Below are 23,239 nucleotides of genomic sequence, written 5' to 3'. Positions count from 1 at the left end.
TCTAGTCCTTCTCCTCTCCCAGAATCCACGCTTCCCGCTCCTCCAGCCTAATCACATTCCGCGGATCCCCCGCCAGGGCTCGCAGGACAATCCCCGCGTAGCGCCGCACCTCCGCCGGCGTGCACATCTCCACGAGTTCCCCCCACGAGACGTGATGCGTGAACTCCGCCCAACTGACGATCCCACACGACGGGTGCGGGAGGGCGCTGAGGCTTTCGGAGGCAACGCGGCGGGCCCGCAGGGAGCGGAGTTCGGGGCAGCGCTCACAGCGCCAGTGGGACTCCCGGGCAGTCATGCTATTCGTATTCGCATTATTATGATTGTCATTGTGAGTATCGCTATCTGTAGTAGGAGTAATAGCAGCAGCACCGGTTGCGAGATCTTCAAACTGCCATTGCATTCTGGAGGGGTTTGAAAAGTCGAGGGAGCGTAGAAAGCGTTGAACGGCGTAAATTCCATACGCACGAAGTTCACTATCACTTACACGAGCATAAAATGCACTCCATGGTAAAAGTAATGCCGCTTCTACTATCTTATTATGTTTTCCTAATGGATGATTATTCATTTTTTGCAATTCAACACTCCTCGTAAACATGTTACTAGTAGATACTGTATCGCCCCGCGTCATCTCTACAAGACCTGTTGTATCTACTGCACCCGTACCAGTAGTATCATTATAAAGAGGAGGACGAGGAGGGGTAGGAAACCCTGATGAAAAGATAAGTTCATTATTATTATTATTATTATTATTATTACAGATTCTTTGGTTTTCATCAAAGCCAAATTCTGTATCGGGTGTAGTTCGCTTTAAAGAAACATTTTCATCTTTTGCGAAATGGGCCTCTGATCGACGACCAATACGTTGTTTGGTACGATCAATATGTGTCAAAGAATCTGAGGAAAAATATCCTTGCAGTAAATCCGTTACAAACCCACGCATCATATCTAAACCAGCCACATGTACGACATTTGATACCTGTTGCATTAATTGGTGTTTGTAGTAGAAATAATAGGAAATACCAAGAAGCCATAACGTTTCATACACGCCTCGTTGTTCAATACGACGCCAAACAAAACGTGCATCTCTTACTGAACGAATTAAAAAACTTAAATAACCAATACTTTCCCACATTGGATCATTATGAGCTCCAGGAGAACGATATAATGATATAGATACCATTACTTGTTCGAAAAGAATATGATCTATAAATATTATATGTTGTTTCCAAGCATCCTTAGAAGTTTGTTTTTTTCTTATAGGTGTTATTATAGTATTATTATTTATCCATGGAAAATAATGATCCATTTTTTCTCGAGTTATTCCTACAATTTTACCACCGAGTGCAATACGCATTTCCTCACAGTATTTCATTACCTGAAAAAAAAAAGAATCCTCAAGATGTATTTCCACTGAGCTAACATTAATGAGAAAATCCTTAATATACACAATAGGAGTCACACGAGATAATTTTCGTTTAAAACGAATAACAGATGGTTTAGCATCTACAAGTTGTGCTACAACCGACTGTTTCGCACACGCCCGTTCATCATCAATTTGAATAACCCGCAGTGAAAACTCAAATCTCTGTTCATCTCCATTCCCATCCGCCTCTACCCCTTGTGAAAAGGAAATTGTTACCGGTTTTACAGTAAGTAATATAAAATCTTCATATGCATATGAAAACAAAGTATGAATTCCATCTACCTCAAGTTTTAACGAGTATTGAAAATACGGAAGTGAACAAAAAGTATCGATGGTACTTTCCGTCGTCACACTAATCGCATAACTCATGCGTCCCAACTCCCGCACACGTACAAAGAGAATACCCCCACTTGGAAGATGCAATTCCTGCCGAAATTGTTCACTGCGTTTTACAACGGCTTGAGGATCAAAGTTAATGAGAATAGAACGTGAACGGGCATTTGTTCCTTCCGCCGCCCAAACTTCCATAACGGGAAGGACCTTGAAATCCTCCCAAGCAAATCCCCGCGTTGTGCGAGGATAGACAATAATACGTTGTGGTATATCTCGTTGTCGTACATACACCATATATCGTGTGCGATTCTCAATAACATGTGGTGGTCGTTGGGGTTTGGATAGTACAACATGCATAATACTACTCTTGCGATAACAGGAAATCATTAACACATCGGAGACAGAACGCTTAATAAATGTATCATTACCTAAATGAACTAATGTTTCATCATCTAATTGGGCATGACGTTTTGTATCTTGTATTTTTATGTAAGTTTCATATACCAAGTTAAATGTTCTATCACCTAATGTATCAATATATAAAGGTTTTGACCATTGAGAAGGACGAATTCCTTTTGCTTCATTTTCAGTTAAATGGATTTGAATAGCATTCGCCACATCACCCGCACTACTGAGATCAATAATATGACTTTGATCAGGAGCCATAGGGATAGAAGATAATGAAGAAACATTTTCATCCTCTACTTTTACAAGACATTGACGAAAAGCAATAGAATCATCCATACGATTTTCAATAATCCAACGTGGACTAAATGTTATCACGCGTGTTGCATTTGTACGACCACCAAGAAATCTTACCGTGTATGTAAGTGATACACATACTTGTTTAGATAACGCACAACTAACAATACCACATTCATTTAGTGCACCAATAAGGATACGATCAGACCACATAGTCCATTTTAATACACCTTTAGCAGATTGTCTTCCTATACGTATATAAATAATAGCTTTATCTCCTAATTTTTCCATTCGTTCACTATTTACAATATAAGCTGAATTATCAGTCCCAGATGGAATACCTTCACCATCACGTATACCTGCAACTGGATTACCTTTTTTAACATCTGAAAACTGAAGCGAGTGAGGAGTTTGATTAACAATCCAATAAGGACACCATATAGTAATAGCACGAGCTGTATAATCAATATGTAAAATAATAGATGAACCTTTAGAATCATGTAATGTAATCTTATGTCCACGATCTCGCTTTTTAGAAGAATGTACAAGTACTGGCATTTGACGTTTTCGCCATGAACCAAATACACGACCCAGAGACTCTCCATTAGCTTGAGCTGTAAAAACATCTATATAAATATCTTTTAATGGATTTACTTGTGTAATAGCACACCGTTCATCTGCTGCAATATATAACGTTGTTATACGTTCAAAGTAATTAGAATCCGAAGACTTCATAAAAGGACGATGATGATAATGATGATGAGATCCTTTTTTACGATACATTAACCCGATCTGCATAGGCAGTGATGTACCATTAATAATAAAAAAAGGTGCCTCAAAGGTTCCTTTACAATCTAAAACATTAGAATTTCCAACCGATATCTTTGGTCCAAATCGTAAAAGGAAAAATACACTTTTTTGTAAAGAGGCAGAAGAACAGGCAGATTTTTCCGAATCCACTACTTCTCTAATATCTGCTTTACTCATACACAAAAACACTTGATCATACAGTAAGGAAAGCATATCATAACTTACCCCTAATGAACAGGATATATTTCTACCCGTTTCTGAAGTAATTGGCGCAAAGGAAGTACGATCACGTAAGGCGTGAATAGGAATATGTAATTTTTCGCCTGATTGAATAACCCCAACACTACCAATTTCCATTGCAAATGGAAGTTCATTTTCAAATCCAATATTTGTACGAAATTCTACTAATTTTTGCCCTTGTGAAACTGTCACATCTACGAGTACATGACTACTCATCATACCAGGACCAACACGTACAAGTCTTCTCCCTGTAGTGGCGACATTTACAAACTCTTTGTTACCTCGAAAAGAAAGTACAAAACAATGCTGAGAAGCCGGTAATTCATGTCCTTCAATACGAGGGAAATTAAACTCCAACACATCATTGCTATTTGCACGTAGAACACATGGTGGGGGAAAACGATTTTGATTATCTTGGGCGAAATGAATATGTAAATCCTGACCGACATGTTGAGCTACTTTATATGTATAAAACTCCAATTTTGAACCCCCTTGTAGTTTACCTCCATTAACACTAGATATCATACTATTATTATTATTATTATTATTAACAATAGTAGTATTAGTATTAGTATTAGGGCCAATATTTGGATTTACTTCTTCTCGTTTATATAACGCCTCTTCAAGGTTTTTCTTTAAAAGCCATAAACGGCGTAAATTATCTGCCACAATAGTTGAAAAGTGTAAACGTACAGCTCGTAAATGTAATCCAGCCCGTAAAAAACCCTTACGTTGTTTAACATCTTCTAACGAGATATTAGATTCTCGCCGAAGTACAATATCAAGCGAAACAGGTTCTAGTAAAGGACACCATGAGGATGATGTAAAATTATAATAAATCATACTCCAATCACATGAAACATGTAATTTAAGTGTTACACCTTTTTTAATCGCTTTGGGTGTGGCAATATTTTCAATACGACAACTAAAGAGCGGAATATCCACATTTGTACTATCATCTACTATATCTATACTAATATATCGTAAATGAAACACTAGAGTTGTTTCTCCCTCTTCTGGTGTATACTTCTTTTCACGCCATCCCATTTCATACGGCGTAGATGCTGCTGCTAATAATAATAATAATAATAATGGTGATATAACTTCCTTTCCCGGTGAAAAATCATCCAATACATTACTCTCAATATGTCTTAATGCCTCTCTTACCTGTAGTGCGGCTCTCCAACAGAAGGAAACATCATCAAAGCGAAGACGAATATCAATACCGCGTAGACATGTTATTTCAATACGTCGTTCTAATGGACTTCGCAGTTGAGAATGGGCCTCCATATGTACAGATACAGCCCATTCCGATACTAAGGAAGTCGTATCCACTACAATATTATCCGTATTGAGATATTCACATCGGATAGCAAACTCACTGAGATCAAATGTACTATTCTCATCTACATAACCACCACTTCGAATCATTTCTACACAGGCAGACATAGAGGCTTGGAGTACTAAGGAACGTGAGGGTTGAGTGGTGTGTGAACCTCGACGAAGTTGTATTTCAGATTCATCCGTTACTTCAGGAAGTGTTAATAGTAATATGGCATTTCCAAATATACGACGTGAGATATCATGACTTCGATAGTTTGATAACCCAGGAAGAGGTATTTGATTATTACTACTATTACTCTTATTATTATTATTATTATTATTACTACTACTACTACTACTACTACTACTACTACTACTACTACTACTACTACTACTACTGCCAATACCATTTCCAGCAACTGCAGCAGGAGTAGTGGTACTAGTAGTAGATTGAATATTTTGAACAGAGTAGAAATTTCCACAACTTTCAGACTCTGGTCCACTTAATATGGGTTCACTACTAATACTATAAATATCAGTTAATGGAGGATTCGTACCGTGAATAATAGTATTGTATTTAGGGTCTACCACAACATAGGATCCATTACCAGTAACCATGTAATATTCAATAGCTTTGCCATATAAATAAATATGAGCATTAATAAAACGTAATGTTAATCCTTCACCAAGTGAAAGAATTGGTGAACCAGCATCAATAAAATGAATATCATAACCATTACCATCAATTGTAATATGATTATATTTATCTCGTATCACCTTAAGCTTTCTACGTTTTGATAATATAAGCTGTTCATGCAATTTCAAATCACTATCAATATATTTTATTTCATGTCCTCTGAACTCTTGTAATACAATACGATGATATGGTTCATACAGTGTTGAAAGTAGCAGCATGATCACATCCTTTTTTAAAAATAATACACATTTGCCAAGATTTACCTTTATTACCTCTTCCTTATCACGGGCATCCAAAGAAAGTAAAAGTCGTGGTTCTGTTAACGAAGAAGTTATAGAATCTTCTTCTTCAGCCCCTATAGAGGAAAGTGGTTGTAGATTAACAAGATGTACTCCATTCTCTACTCCCAATCGAATAAAAGCCAAACTCACATGTATTTTCTTTTCTCTAATAACCTCACTATCTTTATTATTATTACTATTATCATCATCATATTCTTCTTTATCTTGTTGTTTATATTCTGTTGTTAACACATCATATAATGCAGACATTTCACCCGTTGCCACAAAAAACCCAATCGTCTCTCGTAATATATTTAATGTAAAAGATTCCCATTCTATTCGTACTTTTAACTCACCTCCACTTCCTTTTTCTTCTTTATTATGAAATGTATTTAATTCCACTTGTGCCGAATCCCCTAAAGGAAGAGTTGCACGATAAAAAAGAAATCTTTCTCTTTCTGCTGTAATAGATTGTGGAATTTCCGCCTCTGTTGATACAAAGTGTCTTACCACACTACGTAAAATCAATTCATACATTAACTGTGTCACATTAATGGCAATACTTCCAATACGTACTTTAACTTCCCAAATTCCACTGTTTAATACATCACAGTAAAGAGAAATTGTAGCTCCAATTGGCTCCATCACATACTGTGAATCATCCTGTAAAGATTTCACACTTAATGCACTAAAGGAAACCTGGAAATCATCTTGAATAGATACACCTTTTCGGTTAATGGTAATATCTCCCAGATTGTATAGGACACCTTTTTCAATATTTAGATTACCGGTAATAATACAATCATGTTCTGCCACCACTATACAAGGTTCCTTCATAGTAAAGTTAACTAATAAAGATTTTGTTCCGTCTTCCTTATGGTTTTCTTTATTATTTTTATTACAAAGGGTACCCATTCGCCATGCTTTTCGTTCTTCTAAAAATGTTCCCAACCAAGAAAGTTGTGGATATCCATCCTTTATAAAAATATCACGCAGAGCATAAATTTCTCTCTTAAGGGGTAGTAAAATCCAAATAGAGTTAAGATTCCCAACAAGTCCACCAGATGCTGTTTTCATAACATGAAATAATTTTTTATTCTCCTTACTATATTCTTCTCCTTGTTGCCAACACTTTGATAGTATTACGGGTCTTAACTGTATTCCGCCTTTGGATAGATTTTTACTCATAACAGCTCCATTCTTATCAATATTATCAATAGAAATAGACCATTCACTATTTAACCCATATTTTTCAGATGTGTTTATAAACTGAATATTCATAATGGAAGCAAAAAACAAAGGTACTAAACGTCGACGATGATTAGAAACTGCTGATATGGTGATATTTAGTAATTCAAGAGAAACTTGATGGTTTGTAAACCAATCCTGATTTTCTAGAGTTGGTGGTTCAATAATTACACCTGCCACACGAGGTTCCCAGCGAAGAATTTTACCAAATGCATTTCGTACACGTAGACTAAAGAGGGAATCCTTTAGACTATACAAAAAGGAAGGAACAGGTGTTATATTCACAGTATTAATAGTTATACAACTAGAAACTTTTTTTTCTCCTTCCTCAAATCTCACATGATAAAGAGCCTTCAATGCCACGGGTTTCTTTGCCCTATTCTTACCATTATCATCATTATTAATACTGTTATTATTGTTTGTGTGTGTGTTTCTCTTCTTGTTTTCTTGTGAGAAAGTTTCTGATATATTCTCTTTATGATGAATCCGTAGAAATCGAAAAGACTCATGCACACTTTCACTAGGATGATAAGAGAATATTACACGGTTTCGTGCACTTGCCTCCAGTTCCCATACGGAGATATCATTAACACTATATTGAGAAAAGAAATTACCAGTTGAATCCCAGTTAAATTCAATAGAAAGACCCTCCACCACTATGCCAATATCAATATCTGTACGTAAATAATTTGTAAAGTTTGTCTCTTTTTCTACACATTGATAAGACTGTGGTGGATCATGCAAACGAAGAAATATATATTCAACTTGCACTATCCAAGCATTACATTCCATAATATGACTATATCTTGGAAAAATAAAAGGATCGACAGCCACCTTTTTAGGAGCAAAATGCCCTTTCCAAGGAGTTTTCATATAATTTCCATATAACCAATCAATTATAAGAGCAAATTGATTTGTAGTTCCATGAAATACTGCGGAATTAGAGATTTTTACACTAAATATACGAGGTCGTGATTTTACCCATCCATCAACACGAAAGAGTTCATAAGAGAAATCTAGAATAAAATCTTTTCCATTCAAAAGTGTTACAATCTTCATTAAAGAGGAAGAAGACGTTTGTTGATTCTTTTTCCGTATACCTAAAATATCAAATCCCTCTAATTTTAGTCTTGATTGTTGTTGTACAACATGTTCTTGATTAGACCCTTCTTCTTCTTTCTGTTCGTCTCCCTGGACAATAAGTGCATCATGAAAACTCAACTGTTTAACTTTTCCCCACAACACCGATGGCACATTCGCGTCCTCGTGAGGAAGTGTAAGTTGAATATGTGATAATTGAACATTTTTCTGCATTAGACACCAAGTAAAGGGCGGTGTAATGTCTAAACTATTAACAGGAAATGGCCAAGAAGAAAGTATACTCGTACCGGCTATATATGGTTTTCTCCACACAATGGCCGCCGCACGGGAGATAATACCACGTGAGCATATCTCCATAAGATCCCACAATTGTGAATGCCAATAAAGCGCATGAAAGTGTGAACCAGAAAGGGAAAGAAAATGTGTATAACGATACCCATAAGGGCCTCCATTCGAAATAAAATCAGATTTTGATAATATAGGTAACTCACGGTGAATCGTAAATGAAAAAGAGATATTTGGACATGAGGTATTATTATTATTATTATTATTATTATTATTATTATTATTATTATTATTATTATTATTATTTTCTTCTTCTACGGTTTCTTCAGTATTTCTAGAATCGGAATGTACCACTTGTAAACGTTCACCAGAAGTGGGATGAATCATCGTCATTTGAGGATTTTGAATCGTTAATGCTGTTGCATTACAACTTTCCGTATTTTTCCAGCAAAAATGAACATTGGATCCTTCCATTACTGCCATTGGTTCATCTCCATTATTTACTGCCCTAACAAAATCTGTAGAAGTATGTATACCATTTAATACTTCTTCTGATAATTCAAACCCATCTGATGGGTAATAAAGTGATAAAATAAAATGTTCTACAGAAATATTCATAAGGTGTCGTTGAAGAAGTCCTCCTTTTCGATCACGTCTCCATTCTTCTTCCACTAATACCGCAGATTTCATACTCCATGGTACTGAAGAATATACCGTATGACCAAATACTTGACTTGTTAATATTCCTGTAAGATCCCATAGGAATTCCATTACAGCGAGAAATTCACTTGAAAAAGAAAGTTTAACTGTATCGGATACCTTAATATTAATATATTTACGAGCTTGATGAGGATATGGACGATGTTTTAATCGAAAAGAAACATTAAGTGCTGAATGAATTTCAGAAGATCCAACTAAATCCAATAGTTTTACTGTTTTATCTTGTGATAATACAGATAAACCAGATGCGTTGAAGTTCACTACCTTTTCATTCTTTTGCCGTTCATAAGTGAATTTTGTTTCAGTAATAATAACTTCATAAACTGGCATCATACCTTCATTACCAGAAGAATTAATCATATTTTCTTCATGAAAAACTAATATACACTGTGGTACAGTCAAATCAAGTACAAATTGACAAGGTTCTTGTAATACATTCTTTTCTTTTTCTTTTTCTTCTTCTTCCTCCTCCTCTGTGGTTGGATCAGCTGGAATAGCAAATATATGATTATCTATAGCATGCGTCTCAAGTGCATTGGCAAAGTACTCCGCCTCTTCAACGTTAATACACTTTACACAAATATAATGACATGGTTGAGTACGAGAGGCATATTGTACAATATGAAATGCCTCCTTTACCTCTTGTATGTCTTTTATATTACCTTTTTGTTTCTGACACCATTGAATAACAAGAGATTCTAACAATATCATACTTTCCAGTATTGGAAATTTATATTTATTAAATAACACCTTTTTAGCCTCCCAAAGACCTTTACGACACTCGTGTGGTACTCCACCAGACTCTACAAAAATACTCACTTCTTCCGCATTTCGTACAATGTGTACGTGTCCTTTATGTAATTCAAACAAATGACTTGGAAATGATGATCGTGTAGCGTGATAAATCGTTAATTTACCATTCGCTACTTCCATACGATGATAAGCTTCTACATTATTTAAACTTCCACCTTGCGTGCGGAAATGTTGTTCATACTTCCATTTCGCAGAGGTTTCATGCTCGAAAAGGAACCGTTCTTCCACTGCGCGAATTTGAGCATAAAAAACAAGATTTTCAGAAGAAAAAGAAGAAGTTGTTATATAATTTCTTCTTATTCTTCTTCTTTCTGTTGTTTCTTCTACAACACCCATTGCGGAACGTTGTAACATTGTTTGACAAAAGTCAGAGATCAATGAGAATGACGTACACAGTACAGAAAAACTCCATCGTGAGCAGTGAAATTGAAGTGGTTCTGTCATTTTAAGAGATGCTGAGAGGAGTGGAATATCTGGACTGCGATGCATCATGAGACTTTTCCTAAACTGCATTGATAAATGTGGTAAAGTAGCAATACACTCACACTGAACATGCGTGTTAGTAGTGAAATTCACACTTTCACTACTAGTACTATTACCGCTATTTATTATATTACTACCACTACTAACACAATTAAAAACACCAATAGCCACACTAGTTGAAGAAACCACACATGAATGATCACTACCTGTTTGAGAGATTAAACAACACTCCACGGTTACTCCCTCTACACTGGCATGTACATTATTTACCCAATCTTCTGCATCATCACCAAACACACCGGATTTATCTGGTATAGTCTCACTAAACGCTTGAATACGTCGTCGTTTCTCTAGTTTCTTTACCGGATCATTACATACTTTTAAAGAACGTAATGCAATACGTGTAGCTTGTCGTGAATCCTCTACTGCTATTATACGCACTCCATACACAGACATATTCCAATCACATAATATTTCCCGCTCCACCATTAACATTAACAATGTACGTCGTCTCTCACCTGTAGGAGGTAACAACCTCAATGATGATGATGATGATGATGATGGTTGTACGTTTTTTCTTTCGTTTCTCACTACTGTTGTGGTAGTTCTTCCGGTTGTTGGTGTCCATATAAATTCTATACAGGTCCGTAAGAATGGCACATTCACAATACAATCAAGCGGATTCCACTTTAATCGTAATTCATACGGTACTGTATGTGTATCATTATCGGCCCAACCACACGGTCTGAGACGCCGCCATGAAAGTGAAACCGCCGACGCCGTTTGATCATCAAATCTCTCTCTTGCAACACGAATAACACCTAATGCACATAGTTGTTTTTCTTCCTTAGATTGTTGTAGTTCTTGTAGTAGTTGTTTTTCTTTTTCTTCTTCTTCTGCGAGGTGTGAGAGGACAAGGTGTTCCTCTGCGTTAAGGGTGAGGTCGAAGCATTTATTCGTGGTATACGCAAAGGCAACAGAGAGTCGTTCCATCGCTAAAGTACCAAATGGTATATATGGTTCCATACTCTCACACAGTATTAACTGCAGTGCACTGGCGTGAAATCGTAATTGCCATTGTAATCCATCCGGTGCTCTTGTTGAGATTCCACCTGTATCGGCGAGATCTTCCATCTCATTTTCGGAAATACCAAACTCTTTCGCAATGGCTAATCGTTGTGCGGTGGTCCATCTTTCGGTGTGTACAAGTCGTAACATTTCTTCAATCTCTTCTGATATATCGGGACTATCGTTCTCATTATCTACATTAGAGTCTTCATTCTGAGTTCGTCGGGTCCATGAAGATGTCATCCAACTCCACCATCCTGATGTTTCTTTATGTACTACAGGTATGGTACTATCTGTAATGGAGGAATAAGAGGTATCTTCTAACATTTTTTCCGTTTTCTCTTCTTCTTCTTGATGATGATGATGATGTTGTTGTTGTTGTTGTTGTAGACGTCGTTTTTCTAAAACAGCATCACGATTCTTCCGTTCTAATTGTGTTCGTTGATATGCAAGACGTCGGGCAAACTTTATAGAATCTATTGGTAGATCCATCTCTAATTCACATAACCGCTTACTCTCTTTCTCTGTTAGTGGAGTAAGCCAATTTGCCCCTAATTTTACACGTCTGCTACGTCTAAATAACATCATATATTCCTCTCTTGCTGCTTTAAGCCATTTATATGATTCCCAAACAAATACACGACGTTCTCTACTTTTACGAATACGATATAAAGTTACTTGAATTGCATATTTCCACCACGCTCGAGGATCATCAGTGGGTCTTAGTTTCCCACTTCCAGATGGACGAAATTGTCGTAGTACATCATACTCTTCTCCATCACGTATTTCACGCCATAATGAAAATAACACTAACCACTGTTCACGATTTAATGTAGCACGTAAACTGTTCATGTTTACATCAATACAGGTCATAGGAATTTCTCCCCGGTATGGAACCGGTTGATACTGAACACGTGCTACTGCAGAAAAGGGAGAAATTATACAATGAAAGCCGGTATTAAGTGGTTTTCGTAATGAAGATACTAGTTGATTTGATAACTCAGAAATTTTAAGAAAAGGTAATTCTTCCAATTGTAAACTTTCTTTATTACTACTGTTATTAATATAACTGACGTTATCATTATTTTCTTGGGAAGTATTTATGTTTTGCAAGGGTACAACATCATCTAGGAAAACTCGCATACCCTCTAATTCCACCTTTTTATATAGTATACGTTCCTTCGTTGCAGTAAAGTGGGGTTCAAACTTTTCGTTACACGCGTACGTACAAAAATGACTCAAACTAAGTGAAATAGAATTAAAATTACTATTGACACATGACTCTATACCTTTTTCAAGGGGTTTTTCAAAGGTATGACATCCCTCATATCTAACAATAACATCTTCCAATTTTAATTGAACATTATTAAGTATATTCGCTTTCAAACGCGCAGAGAAAGTTGCATCCTTCTGAGCCTCAACATAGTTCTCACCTTCCATCCACTCTCTATTTACTTCTTCATTAGTCATATTACTAGTAGTGATATGTTCCTCGTTTTCAAGTACTTCACGGCGAAGAAGTTCTTCAAAAATATTAAGTTGATGTACTTTACGCTCATACGCCTCTTGCTTCTCCCGCTCAGGATCATATCCCGCAGCCGTCTTTTGCTGCAACACCACTCTCACTTTCCTTACCACAACCACCACACACTCCGACTGTAATCGCGTCCATGGAATTACAACTGTCAATTCTTCAATAGAACCCTCCTTCACACAAATAGCGGTATCCCACGCGCGTAGAGCATCTTTGCGGAAACACAAGTTTCTCAATCGCACATATCCACTCCAGAGTGAAACCCTCACCTGTTCCTTATTTACGTTTTCAAAATACTTACCCAAGTGGGTTGTCACAAGACCTGCTACTAGCTTATCAAGCATAAAAAGTCACGATAATGGAGTATTTCTTTATTTATTTATTTATTTTTCGTTCTTGTTGCTGTCTTCCTTTTTGTTTTATCCCTGTTTTTCGTTTTAATTGTAGCAATGGATCTTGTTGTTGTTTTTCTCGTGCAATAGTTCAATCCGCCAGTTTGACATCGACGGTGTGGCACACAAACAGCAGGTGGAATAAAGAGCAGCAGATAAAAAGGAAGGATGAACAAGTGAAATAAAAAAAGGGAGTCTGGCCTGCTTGTGTGTGTGTATATGTGTGAATTCGTGTAGATATATTTATCAGAGGGATAAAACAAAAAAAAAAAGGCAAACTAAGATAATAATAACAACGAAATAAGCAAATAAAAGCGATTATTAACAGATATATATAGTTTTCCCCACACTTCTGTGATTTATTTCTTGTTTTTAGTGTTTTTTTGAGTAGGTATCCCTTCCTTTATTAACTACTTATATAAATATACGCAAGATATCCTTCCACCTGTTTTGTCCGTCAGTTAGGGAGAGGAACTCAGATAATTGCTATGCACTAAATAGGTTCCACATCAATAAAGAAAAAAGAAAAAAAAGAAATGAGAAACGAAAAAAAAAAAAATGCAAGTAAATCAGAAAGGAAAAAAGAAAAAGAAAATAAGAAGACATAATGCGAATACAGAAAAGAAAAAAGCAGATGAGTAATTTGTATGACAAATATAGAGAAAGCAATATACCGAGAAAAAAAAAAAAGAACAAATACAAAACGCCATGGTTAAATGTTGCACAATTAATACAAATACAAGATACTATTCTACAGTACCTTCATCGGGAAATACAAGTGCTATAAACCAGTACACTGCTTCTACCTCACATACTTCTGTCGAAGTATTTACAGATTTTCGTGACGCTACCTCCTCAGTTGCTGAGAATACTGCTACTCCTGATGTCTCAGGATAATCAACCCATACAGAACCACTTTGCATCATTCGCTCTAATACTGCCTGTACTCGGTGGGGTTGCCACATTAAACGTTCTTCTAGCTCTTTTTGTGTGAGTGCCACACATTGTGTTCTTAGCGGAATATCTGGGTCATTACTAATTCTTGTATTTTCTTCACGGTCATTTTCACCACCTCCTTGGTTTCGTGGTAATCCAAGACGATGCATATTTAGGGTGGGAAACACCACTGGTTTCGGCGTTTTTGTTTTGACTTCGTTCCTTTCTCGTGTGTATAGATACGCTTTTATTCGTTTCTCTTGTTCTTCTAAAACGCAATTGAGCAGTGGTACATCATCGGCACTTCGTACCCCGTCTGGGGTGGTCTGAATATACTTTATACCCGCAAGCTCCACAACATTATACCCGTCTCCTAGTGCATGAAGTTTATCCAATGCCATACAGACATCTCCTTCGGTAATGACACTTTCTTTGCTGCGTCCTTCTCCAACTCCGTCATATTGTCTTTTCAAGACCTGCACGATGCGTTGGAGTGGGACGTATGCCCCGCAGAACTTGCGTTCCCGCATGCACGCCTCCACGACCTTCCCTGCAAGGCCGTAGTAAAAGTCGCCGAGGCCGAGCAGCCCGGCGAAGAGATTCCTGCGGGAGGAGATGAGATCAACGCCGAGGGAGTCCGCGAGCTGCCGGAATCGGGCCCGCACGACCGGGTCCCGCTCGATTTCCGCGCGGTGGCGGGCGGCGAGGCGGCGGAGTTGCGCGGCGAGGCCGTCGAGTTCATCCGCGATCCGCCCGACCCGCTCCGCCGTGAGCCGCGCCCCCAAATCCGCCATACGCCGCTGCGCCTCCCCTCGCCGCTGGACATGCCCCACACCCACTCCCCGCCGCATATATATATATATATATATATATGTATTTACAGACACAGCTGCAGAGATACAAAGAAGAGAGAAGAGAGAAGAAGCTGTTTTCGAGTGGTGGTAGGGGGTGGGGTAAAATATAACTCAAAAAAAGAGGATCATCAGGGATAGAGTGTACAAGAAGTTAGATCAGGTTAAATATAGGGGGAAAGAGGGAAGAGGGGTAGGGGTATGATTTTCAAACACGTCAGCCACATTCCCAAGTCATCTTCTACCTACCCAATGTGGTATTAGTTTACCACCCCAAAGACAATGGTAAAGAACTATGTATATACTTACATAAAGAGTGTGTTGTATGTGAAAAAACGGAATCTCAGAAATTATAATTGTATACAGCAATGTGCTACTTATAGAGACATTAGAATACCCAAAAGATTTCCTTCTTATCTTTTTTTTCAGTAACAGAAACCAAATAGGATAGAAACAGTTTTTAGATAACATTTCTTCTTGTACCATGAGGTGTATTATCTGCATTTTTTCTTCGTTCGTTAATTACACACGTCAGGCAACATCTTTCTACCTTTTCGCGATTAAATTACACTCGGTGTCTCCAAAACAAAAAAAAACATCTTGTAGCTCAAGAAAGACTCCCTAAGTTAACATTTCCAACTCTGGACATCTTCACGGGATTCATGCGGATATTGTGTATTATCTCCTTTTTTGTCCTCATCCAGCCAAAATCACCAGAAGCAAGAGTAAATCAGTTGCTAATATAAACTAAGAAACCAAAAGAAAATAAACACTGCATCCAATTTATCAAAAGAAGTAATATTAAAGTAGCATACGATGTATAATTCACATGTTCAACCATTTCATCCCCTGTTGCGGAATACCCCAGTGGTTACCACTAAAAAAAGAACCCATAAAAACTTTTATATAGCTAAAGATAAAGAGTGCAGAAAAAAAGAAGAGCAAAAAAAAAAAAAATAAGTATAAAACACACAGAGAAATGTGCCAACTGTATCGACAAAAAAACACATCGATTGAGTTCAAAAATCAATTATTGGAAAGAAAGAAAAAAAAAAAAACTTGCCTAACGTATGCGAATTGCTTGGGTTATATGATAAACAATTTTAATCATTTTTCTTGCTGCCGTAACAAAAAAAAATTGGAGAAAATGAACAACAAAAAGAAATCAAATCAATATGCAGTACAAATAGGCCTTACCGCAAAAGAAACAATTCTAACAATCGCAAAGGGTATTTGACGCTAGTCTCGAAATTACCGGCAGAATCATTTGCGAGAAGTTACAAAGTGGTACACTATACGCTCGAACTATTAAAAAAGCTTACCACCTGGATAAATCAGGAAAAAGGGGAAAAAATCAAAAAAAAAAAAAAATTGAGTCCGCTTGCATGTACTACCCTATTTACTCATCTTTTCAGCAAACCGAAAAAAACTTATCACGAAGAAGAGAAAAAAAACCTCTGTACCCAAGGGTCCATTAAGGATACAGAAAATTTGCGGTCCCATATTACTTTCAAACATTTCAACCAAAAAATAAAACATAAGAAAAAAACACGTGAAATCTTATATCATCTCCAAACAAAAAAAAGTTAGAGTAACCAAAAAAACAAACCAATTTAATGTTAAGAAAAACGAATGCGGCGTGCCTCAAACTCCGGGGTTCCAAATATCTTAAAACATTTCAAAAACCAGCCTGCGATCTTATCTTCGAACCGATCAGACAAAAGCGCACTGTGATTCGTCATAAGAAGCTTATCGTCACCAATATTCCAGAGTGGGGACTCGGGTGGGAACGGCTCCTTCGTGAACACATCCACAGCGGCACCGGCAATAACACCGTCCCGCAGAGCACACGCGAGGTGCTCCTCGTTTTGTGTGAGGCCGCGGCCAATGTTGATGTAGATTGCGCTTGGCTTCATCAGGGCAAATCGCTCCTTGTTGAAGAACTCCCTCGTCTCCTCTGTTCCTGGTAGGATGTTGACCACAAAGTCGGACTCACGAAGCACGCGATCACGCGCCGCATCACCGTGCACCACGTGCACACCGTATTCATCCACGTTGGCAGTCGGGGCTGAACGCTTCACGCCTGTAACCTCCATTCCCATTGTGACTGCAAGCTTCGCTGTGGCGTGGCCAATGTCACCATAGCCAATAATACCCATCTTCTGTCCACGCAGCTCGATCATGTTGAAGGGGTCCCACTTGTGCTCGGCGCGGCTCGCCAGCAGACGCCATGTCTGGCGGTTGAAGTACAGCATGGAGTAGATTACATGCTCTGCCAGGATGGGCGAGTAACAACCACGGGCATTTGTGAATGGAATATCCTTCAGCTCCTTTGTGAGTTCGTCCAGTCTGTAGGCGTCAAGGCCTGAAGAGAGACTGTGGATCCAGCGAACGCGGCGCTGCTCCTTTGGCAGATTGTAGTCATCGCAGAGATATTCAATTGCATCGTGTCCGATAGCCCCAGCAATAATGAGAATGATTGGTTCATTAGATAACTTCGCGTCTTTCAAATCCTTTACAGGGTCCTCAGAAGATTGTACAATCCTTTTCACACCAACGTTCTGAGACACATAATTCGCAAACTTGTTTATCTTCTCCCTTGAGAGGTCAAACGCCACGCACAAAGTGCACTGAGAGAGATCCGTCCTCATACTTTCAAACGTTTTTATTTTCCCTGGTAACAGAACTTAAAAAAAAATTACAAAAAAAGTAAATTCGGTTATTACAAAAGAAAGTGAAACCTCACGTAAAAACGAGCAAATAAACATTATCACAATTAAGGAAAAAATTATGAACACCCTTTCTCTCCACCAAAAATGGATGTAACGGTCAGTATCCTGTGCTTTTACATGGCTGATAGCCACTAAGAGGCTTTCCACTTAAAAAATCGTTGGCATTGGTTAGAAAAATATCAACAGTCTTTCGTATAGAACCCTCGGTCGTACAGGCGTTATGAGAAGTTAGAAGCAACTTATCGTCACCAATATTCCAGAGTGGGGACTCGGGTGGGAACGGCTCCTTCGTGAACACATCCACAGCGGCACCGGCAATAACACCGTCCCGCAGAGCACACGCGAGGTGCTCCTCGTTTTGTGTGAGGCCGCGGCCAATGTTGATGTAGATTGCGCTTGGCTTCATCAGGGCAAATCGCTCCTTGTTGAAGAACTCCCTCGTCTCCTCTGTTCCTGGTAGGATGTTGACCACAAAGTCGGACTCACGAAGCACGCGATCACGCGCCGCATCACCGTGCACCACGTGCACACCGTATTCATCCACGTTGACAGTCGGGGCTGAACGCTTCACGCCTGTAACCTCCATTCCCATTGTGACTGCAAGCTTCGCTGTGGCGTGGCCAATGTCACCATAGCCAATAATACCCATCTTCTGTCCACGCAGCTCGATCATGTTGAAGGGGTCCCACTTGTGCTCGGCGCGGCTCGCCAGCAGACGCCATGTCTGGCGGTTGAAGTACAGCATGGAGTAGATTACATGCTCTGCCAGGATGGGCGAGTCCCCTCCCATTTCATATTCCATCGTTTTCTTTTGCTTATTCTTTCTATTTCCCTTCCTTTTTTGTACCCCCGTAATCACCAAAACAGTAAAAAAAAATGTGTCGTTTTCTTTTTATTCTTCGTTTTACCCCTACTGCTGTTTACATTCCCTACATTACCTCAGTAACCACGGGCCAAGTCCACAAGGTACGTATCCAACTTCCCAGTCTCCACGTACTTCTCCACCAGTCCAATGAAGCGCCGAACCGACGAGGGGACCAGATCAGCAGTCCTGTCCGCCGAGTGGGCTGATAGCAGCAACTTATCGTCACCAATATTCCAGAGTGGGGACTCGGGTGGGAACGGCTCCTTCGTGAACACATCCACAGCGGCACCGGCAATAACACCGTCCCGCAGAGCACACGCGAGGTGCTCCTCGTTTTGTGTGAGGCCGCGGCCAATGTTGATGTAGATTGCGCTTGGCTTCATCAGGGCAAATCGCTCCTTGTTGAAGAACTCCTCGTCTCCTCTGTTCCTGGTAGGATGTTGACCACAAAGTCGGACTCACGAAGCACGCGATCACGCGCCGCATCACCGTGCACCACGTGCACACCGTATTCATCCACGTTGGCAGTCGGGGCTGAACGCTTCACGCCTGTAACCTCCATTCCCATTGTGACTGCAAGCTTCGCTGTGGCGTGGCCAATGTCACCATAGCCAATAATACCCATCTTCTGTCCACGCAGCTCGATCATGTTAAAGGGGTCCCACTTGTGCTCGGCGCGGCTCGCCAGCAGACGCCATGTCTGGCGGTTGAAGTACAGCATGGAGTAGATTACATGCTCTGCCAGGATGGGCGAGTAACAACCATGGCCGTTTGCGAAGGGGATATCCTTCAGCTCCTTTGTGAGTAGACCCAGCCTGTACACATCCACACCAGCTGTCAGTGAGTAGACCCAGCGAACGCGGCGCCGCTCCTTTGGCAGATTGTAGTCATCGCACAGGTCCTTGATCGCGTCGTGTCCCACAGCACCCTCCACAAACAGGATGATCGCGTCCCCAGAGTTCTTGGCCTCCTGAAAATCAAGTGGCGCCGAGCCGAGGGTGATGGACTTGGCCAAGTGGCTAAGGTGCTTGCTGAACGCGCTCTTGTAGTACTCGACATTATTGGCGGTTGCGGTGGCTACGCACAGTCTGAATGTCATCTTGCAGATAGTGTGTTGAGGTATGAGGAGAATAAAAATGCTTTATTTTCTTTTTCTTTTCTAATGGGTGATCAGGAAAATGCATGCGGAGAAACAAATAAAAGTAAGAAAAATGTGCTAGTACGGATCGGAAGGAGAGCCAACAGAAACCTCCCAGAGCATGCGCAGATAACACCAAATACGATGAGAAGGCGATGGTTTTGCTTCTTTACCATGTGTTACACCTCTCTAGAAGGCTACAAAAAGAAATATCGTAAAACAACAACAGCAACAACAACAAAAACCCTTTTTCCATGCACGAGTCTCCCATTTCATATTCCATCGTTTTCTTTTGCTTATTCTTTCTATTTCCCCTTCCTTTTTTGTACCCCCGTAATCACCAAAACAGTAAAAAAAAATGTGTCGTTTTCTTTTATTCTTCGTTTTACCCCTACTGCTGTTTACATTCCCTACATTACCTCAGTAACCACGGGCCAAGTCCACAAGGTACGTATCCAACTTCCCAGTCTCCACGTACTTCTCCACCAGTCCAATGAAGCGCCGAACCGACGAGGGGACCAGATCAGCAGTCCTGTCCGCCGAGTGGGCTGATAGCAGCAACTTATCGTCACCAATATTCCAGAGTGGGGACTCGGGTGGGAACGGCTCCTTCGTGAACACATCCACAGCGGCACCGGCAATAACACCGTCCCGCAGAGCACACGCGAGGTGCTCCTCGTTTTGTGTGAGGCCGCGGCCAATGTTGATGTAGATTGCGCTTGGCTTCATCAGGGCAAATCGCTCCTTGTTGAAGAACTCCCTCGTCTCCTCTGTTCCTGGTAGGATGTTGACCACAAAGTCGGACTCACGAAGCACGCGATCACGCGCCGCATCACCGTGCACCACGTGCACACCGTATTCATCCACGTTGGCAGTCGGGGCTGAACGCTTCACGCCTGTAACCTCCATTCCCATTGTGACTGCAAGCTTCGCTGTGGCGTGGCCAATGTCACCATAGCCAATAATACCCATCTTCTGTCCACGCAGCTCGATCATGTTAAAGGGGTCCCACTTGTGCTCGGCGCGGCTCGCCAGCAGACGCCATGTCTGGCGGTTGAAGTACAGCATGGAGTAGATTACATGCTCTGCCAGGATGGGCGAGTAACAACCATGGCCGTTTGCGAAGGGGATATCCTTCAGCTCCTTTGTGAGTAGACCCAGCCTGTACACATCCACACCAGCTGTCAGTGAGTAGACCCAGCGAACGCGGCGCCGCTCCTTTGGCAGATTGTAGTCATCGCACAGGTCCTTGATCGCGTCGTGTCCCACAGCACCCTCCACAAACAGGATGATCGCGTCCCCAGAGTTCTTGGCCTCCTGAAAATCAAGTGGCGCCGAGCCGAGGGTGATGGACTTGGCCAAGTGGCTAAGGTGCTTGCTGAACGCGCTCTTGTAGTACTCGACATTATTGGCGGTTGCGGTGGCTACGCACAGTCTGAATGTCATCTTGCAGATAGTGTGTTGAGGTATGAGGAGAATAAAAATGCTTTATTTTCTTTTTCTTTTCTAATGGGTGATCAGGAAAATGCATGCGGAGAAACAAATAAAAGTAAGAAAAATGTGCTAGTACGGATCGGAAGGAGAGCCAACAGAAACCTCCCAGAGCATGCGCAGATAACACCAAATACGATGAGAAGGCGATGGTTTTTGCTTCTTTACCATGTGTTACACCTCTCTAGAAGGCTACAAAAAGAAATATCGTAAAACAACAACAGCAACAACAACAAAAACCCTTTTTCCATGCACGAGTCTCCCATTTCATATTCCATCGTTTTCTTTTGCTTATTCTTTCTATTTCCCCTTCCTTTTTTGTACCCCCGTAATCACCAAAACAGTAAAAAAAATGTGTCGTTTTCTTTTATTCTTCGTTTTACCCCTACTGCTGTTTACATTCCCTACATTACCTCAGTAACCACGGGCCAAGTCCACAAGGTACGTATCCAACTTCCCAGTCTCCACGTACTTCTCCACCAGTCCAATGAAGCGCCGAACCGACGAGGGGACCAGATCAGCAGTCCTGTCCGCCGAGTGGGCTGATAGCAGCAACTTATCGTCACCAATATTCCAGAGTGGGGACTCGGGTGGGAACGGCTCCTTCGTGAACACATCCACAGCGGCACCGGCAATAACACCGTCCCGCAGAGCACACGCGAGGTGCTCCTCGTTTTGTGTGAGGCCGCGGCCAATGTTGATGTAGATTGCGCTTGGCTTCATCAGGGCAAATCGCTCCTTGTTGAAGAACTCCCTCGTCTCCTCTGTTCCTGGTAGGATGTTGACCACAAAGTCGGACTCACGAAGCACGCGATCACGCGCCGCATCACCGTGCACCACGTGCACACCGTATTCATCCACGTTGGCAGTCGGGGCTGAACGCTTCACGCCTGTAACCTCCATTCCCATTGTGACTGCAAGCTTCGCTGTGGCGTGGCCAATGTCACCATAGCCAATAATACCCATCTTCTGTCCACGCAGCTCGATCATGTTAAAGGGGTCCCACTTGTGCTCGGCGCGGCTCGCCAGCAGACGCCATGTCTGGCGGTTGAAGTACAGCATGGAGTAGATTACATGCTCTGCCAGGATGGGCGAGTAACAACCATGGCCGTTTGCGAAGGGGATATCCTTCAGCTCCTTTGTGAGTAGACCCAGCCTGTACACATCCACACCAGCTGTCAGTGAGTAGACCCAGCGAACGCGGCGCCGCTCCTTTGGCAGATTGTAGTCATCGCACAGGTCCTTGATCGCGTCGTGTCCCACAGCACCCTCCACAAACAGGATGATCGCGTCCCCAGAGTTCTTGGCCTCCTGAAAATCAAGTGGCGCCGAGCCGAGGGTGATGGACTTGGCCAAGTGGCTAAGGTGCTTGCTGAACGCGCTCTTGTAGTACTCGACATTATTGGCGGTTGCGGTGGCTACGCACAGTCTGAATGTCATCTTGCAGATAGTGTGTTGAGGTATGAGGAGAATAAAAATGCTTTATTTTCTTTTTCTTTTCTAATGGGTGATCAGGAAAATGCATGCGGAGAAACAAATAAAAGTAAGAAAAATGTGCTAGTACGGATCGGAAGGAGAGCCAACAGAAACCTCCCAGAGCATGCGCAGATAACACCAAATACGATGAGAAGGCGATGGTTTTGCTTCTTTACCATGTGTTACACCTCTCTAGAAGGCTACAAAAAGAAATATCGTAAAACAACAACAGCAACAACAACAAAAACCCTTTTTCCATGCACGAGTCTCCCATTTCATATTCCATCGTTTTCTTTT

General features: G+C 40.7%; 7 protein-coding genes across 8 annotated transcripts; all 7 read right to left on the bottom strand.

The window, feature by feature from the left end:
• Window position 1: 1 nt before the first annotated feature.
• LSM04_003699 lies at window positions 2–13,405 on the bottom strand (the record flags this gene model as incomplete). 2 transcript variants are annotated; one of them, XM_067333032.1, is made up of 2 exons in its annotated part: window positions 7,597–7,613; window positions 7,672–13,405. In XM_067333032.1, 2 exons carry the CDS (start codon window positions 13,403–13,405, stop codon window positions 7,597–7,599), a joined length of 5,751 nt encoding a protein of 1,916 aa, XP_067185656.1. The 2 variants fall into 2 exon arrangements, with proteins under 2 accessions (XP_067185657.1, XP_067185656.1); XM_067333033.1 differs by having other exon boundaries at window positions 2–13,405.
• Window positions 13,406–14,199: 794 nt separating this feature from the next.
• On the bottom strand, window positions 14,200–15,240 carry LSM04_004384 (Snf8/Vps36 family; the record flags this gene model as incomplete). The annotated part of the gene is made up of 1 exon (XM_067333031.1): window positions 14,200–15,240. The coding sequence occupies one exon, from the start codon at window positions 15,238–15,240 to the stop codon at window positions 14,200–14,202; it is 1,041 nt and encodes a 346-aa protein (XP_067185687.1).
• A 1,619-nt stretch (window positions 15,241–16,859) lies between these two features.
• Window positions 16,860–17,891, bottom strand: LSM04_001775 (D-isomer specific 2-hydroxyacid dehydrogenase; the record flags this gene model as incomplete). The annotated part of the gene is made up of 1 exon (XM_067333029.1): window positions 16,860–17,891. The coding sequence occupies one exon, from the start codon at window positions 17,889–17,891 to the stop codon at window positions 16,860–16,862; it is 1,032 nt and encodes a 343-aa protein (XP_067185574.1).
• A 178-nt stretch (window positions 17,892–18,069) lies between these two features.
• LSM04_004327 (D-isomer specific 2-hydroxyacid dehydrogenase) lies at window positions 18,070–18,774 on the bottom strand (the record flags this gene model as incomplete). Its single annotated transcript, XM_067333028.1, has 1 exon — window positions 18,070–18,774. The coding sequence occupies one exon, from the start codon at window positions 18,772–18,774 to the stop codon at window positions 18,070–18,072; it is 705 nt and encodes a 234-aa protein (XP_067185682.1).
• A 137-nt stretch (window positions 18,775–18,911) lies between these two features.
• LSM04_004055 (D-isomer specific 2-hydroxyacid dehydrogenase) lies at window positions 18,912–19,936 on the bottom strand (the record flags this gene model as incomplete). The annotated part of the gene is made up of 2 exons (XM_067333027.1): window positions 18,912–19,214; window positions 19,283–19,936. 2 exons carry the CDS (start codon window positions 19,934–19,936, stop codon window positions 18,912–18,914), a joined length of 957 nt encoding a protein of 318 aa, XP_067185669.1.
• A 459-nt stretch (window positions 19,937–20,395) lies between these two features.
• LSM04_005135 (D-isomer specific 2-hydroxyacid dehydrogenase) lies at window positions 20,396–21,421 on the bottom strand (the record flags this gene model as incomplete). The annotated part of the gene is made up of 1 exon (XM_067333026.1): window positions 20,396–21,421. The coding sequence occupies one exon, from the start codon at window positions 21,419–21,421 to the stop codon at window positions 20,396–20,398; it is 1,026 nt and encodes a 341-aa protein (XP_067185716.1).
• Window positions 21,422–21,880: 459 nt separating this feature from the next.
• LSM04_008893 (D-isomer specific 2-hydroxyacid dehydrogenase) lies at window positions 21,881–22,906 on the bottom strand (the record flags this gene model as incomplete). The annotated part of the gene is made up of 1 exon (XM_067333025.1): window positions 21,881–22,906. One exon carries the CDS (start codon window positions 22,904–22,906, stop codon window positions 21,881–21,883), a length of 1,026 nt encoding a protein of 341 aa, XP_067185886.1.
• Between the last annotated feature and the right edge of the window lie 333 nt (window positions 22,907–23,239).

This window comes from Trypanosoma melophagium (genome assembly GCF_022059095.1).
Source record: "Trypanosoma melophagium isolate St. Kilda chromosome Unknown ctg9segment0, whole genome shotgun sequence".
NCBI classification, from domain to species: domain Eukaryota; phylum Euglenozoa; class Kinetoplastea; order Trypanosomatida; family Trypanosomatidae; genus Trypanosoma; species Trypanosoma melophagium.
This window is presented reverse-complemented; position numbering and strand designations above follow the sequence as displayed.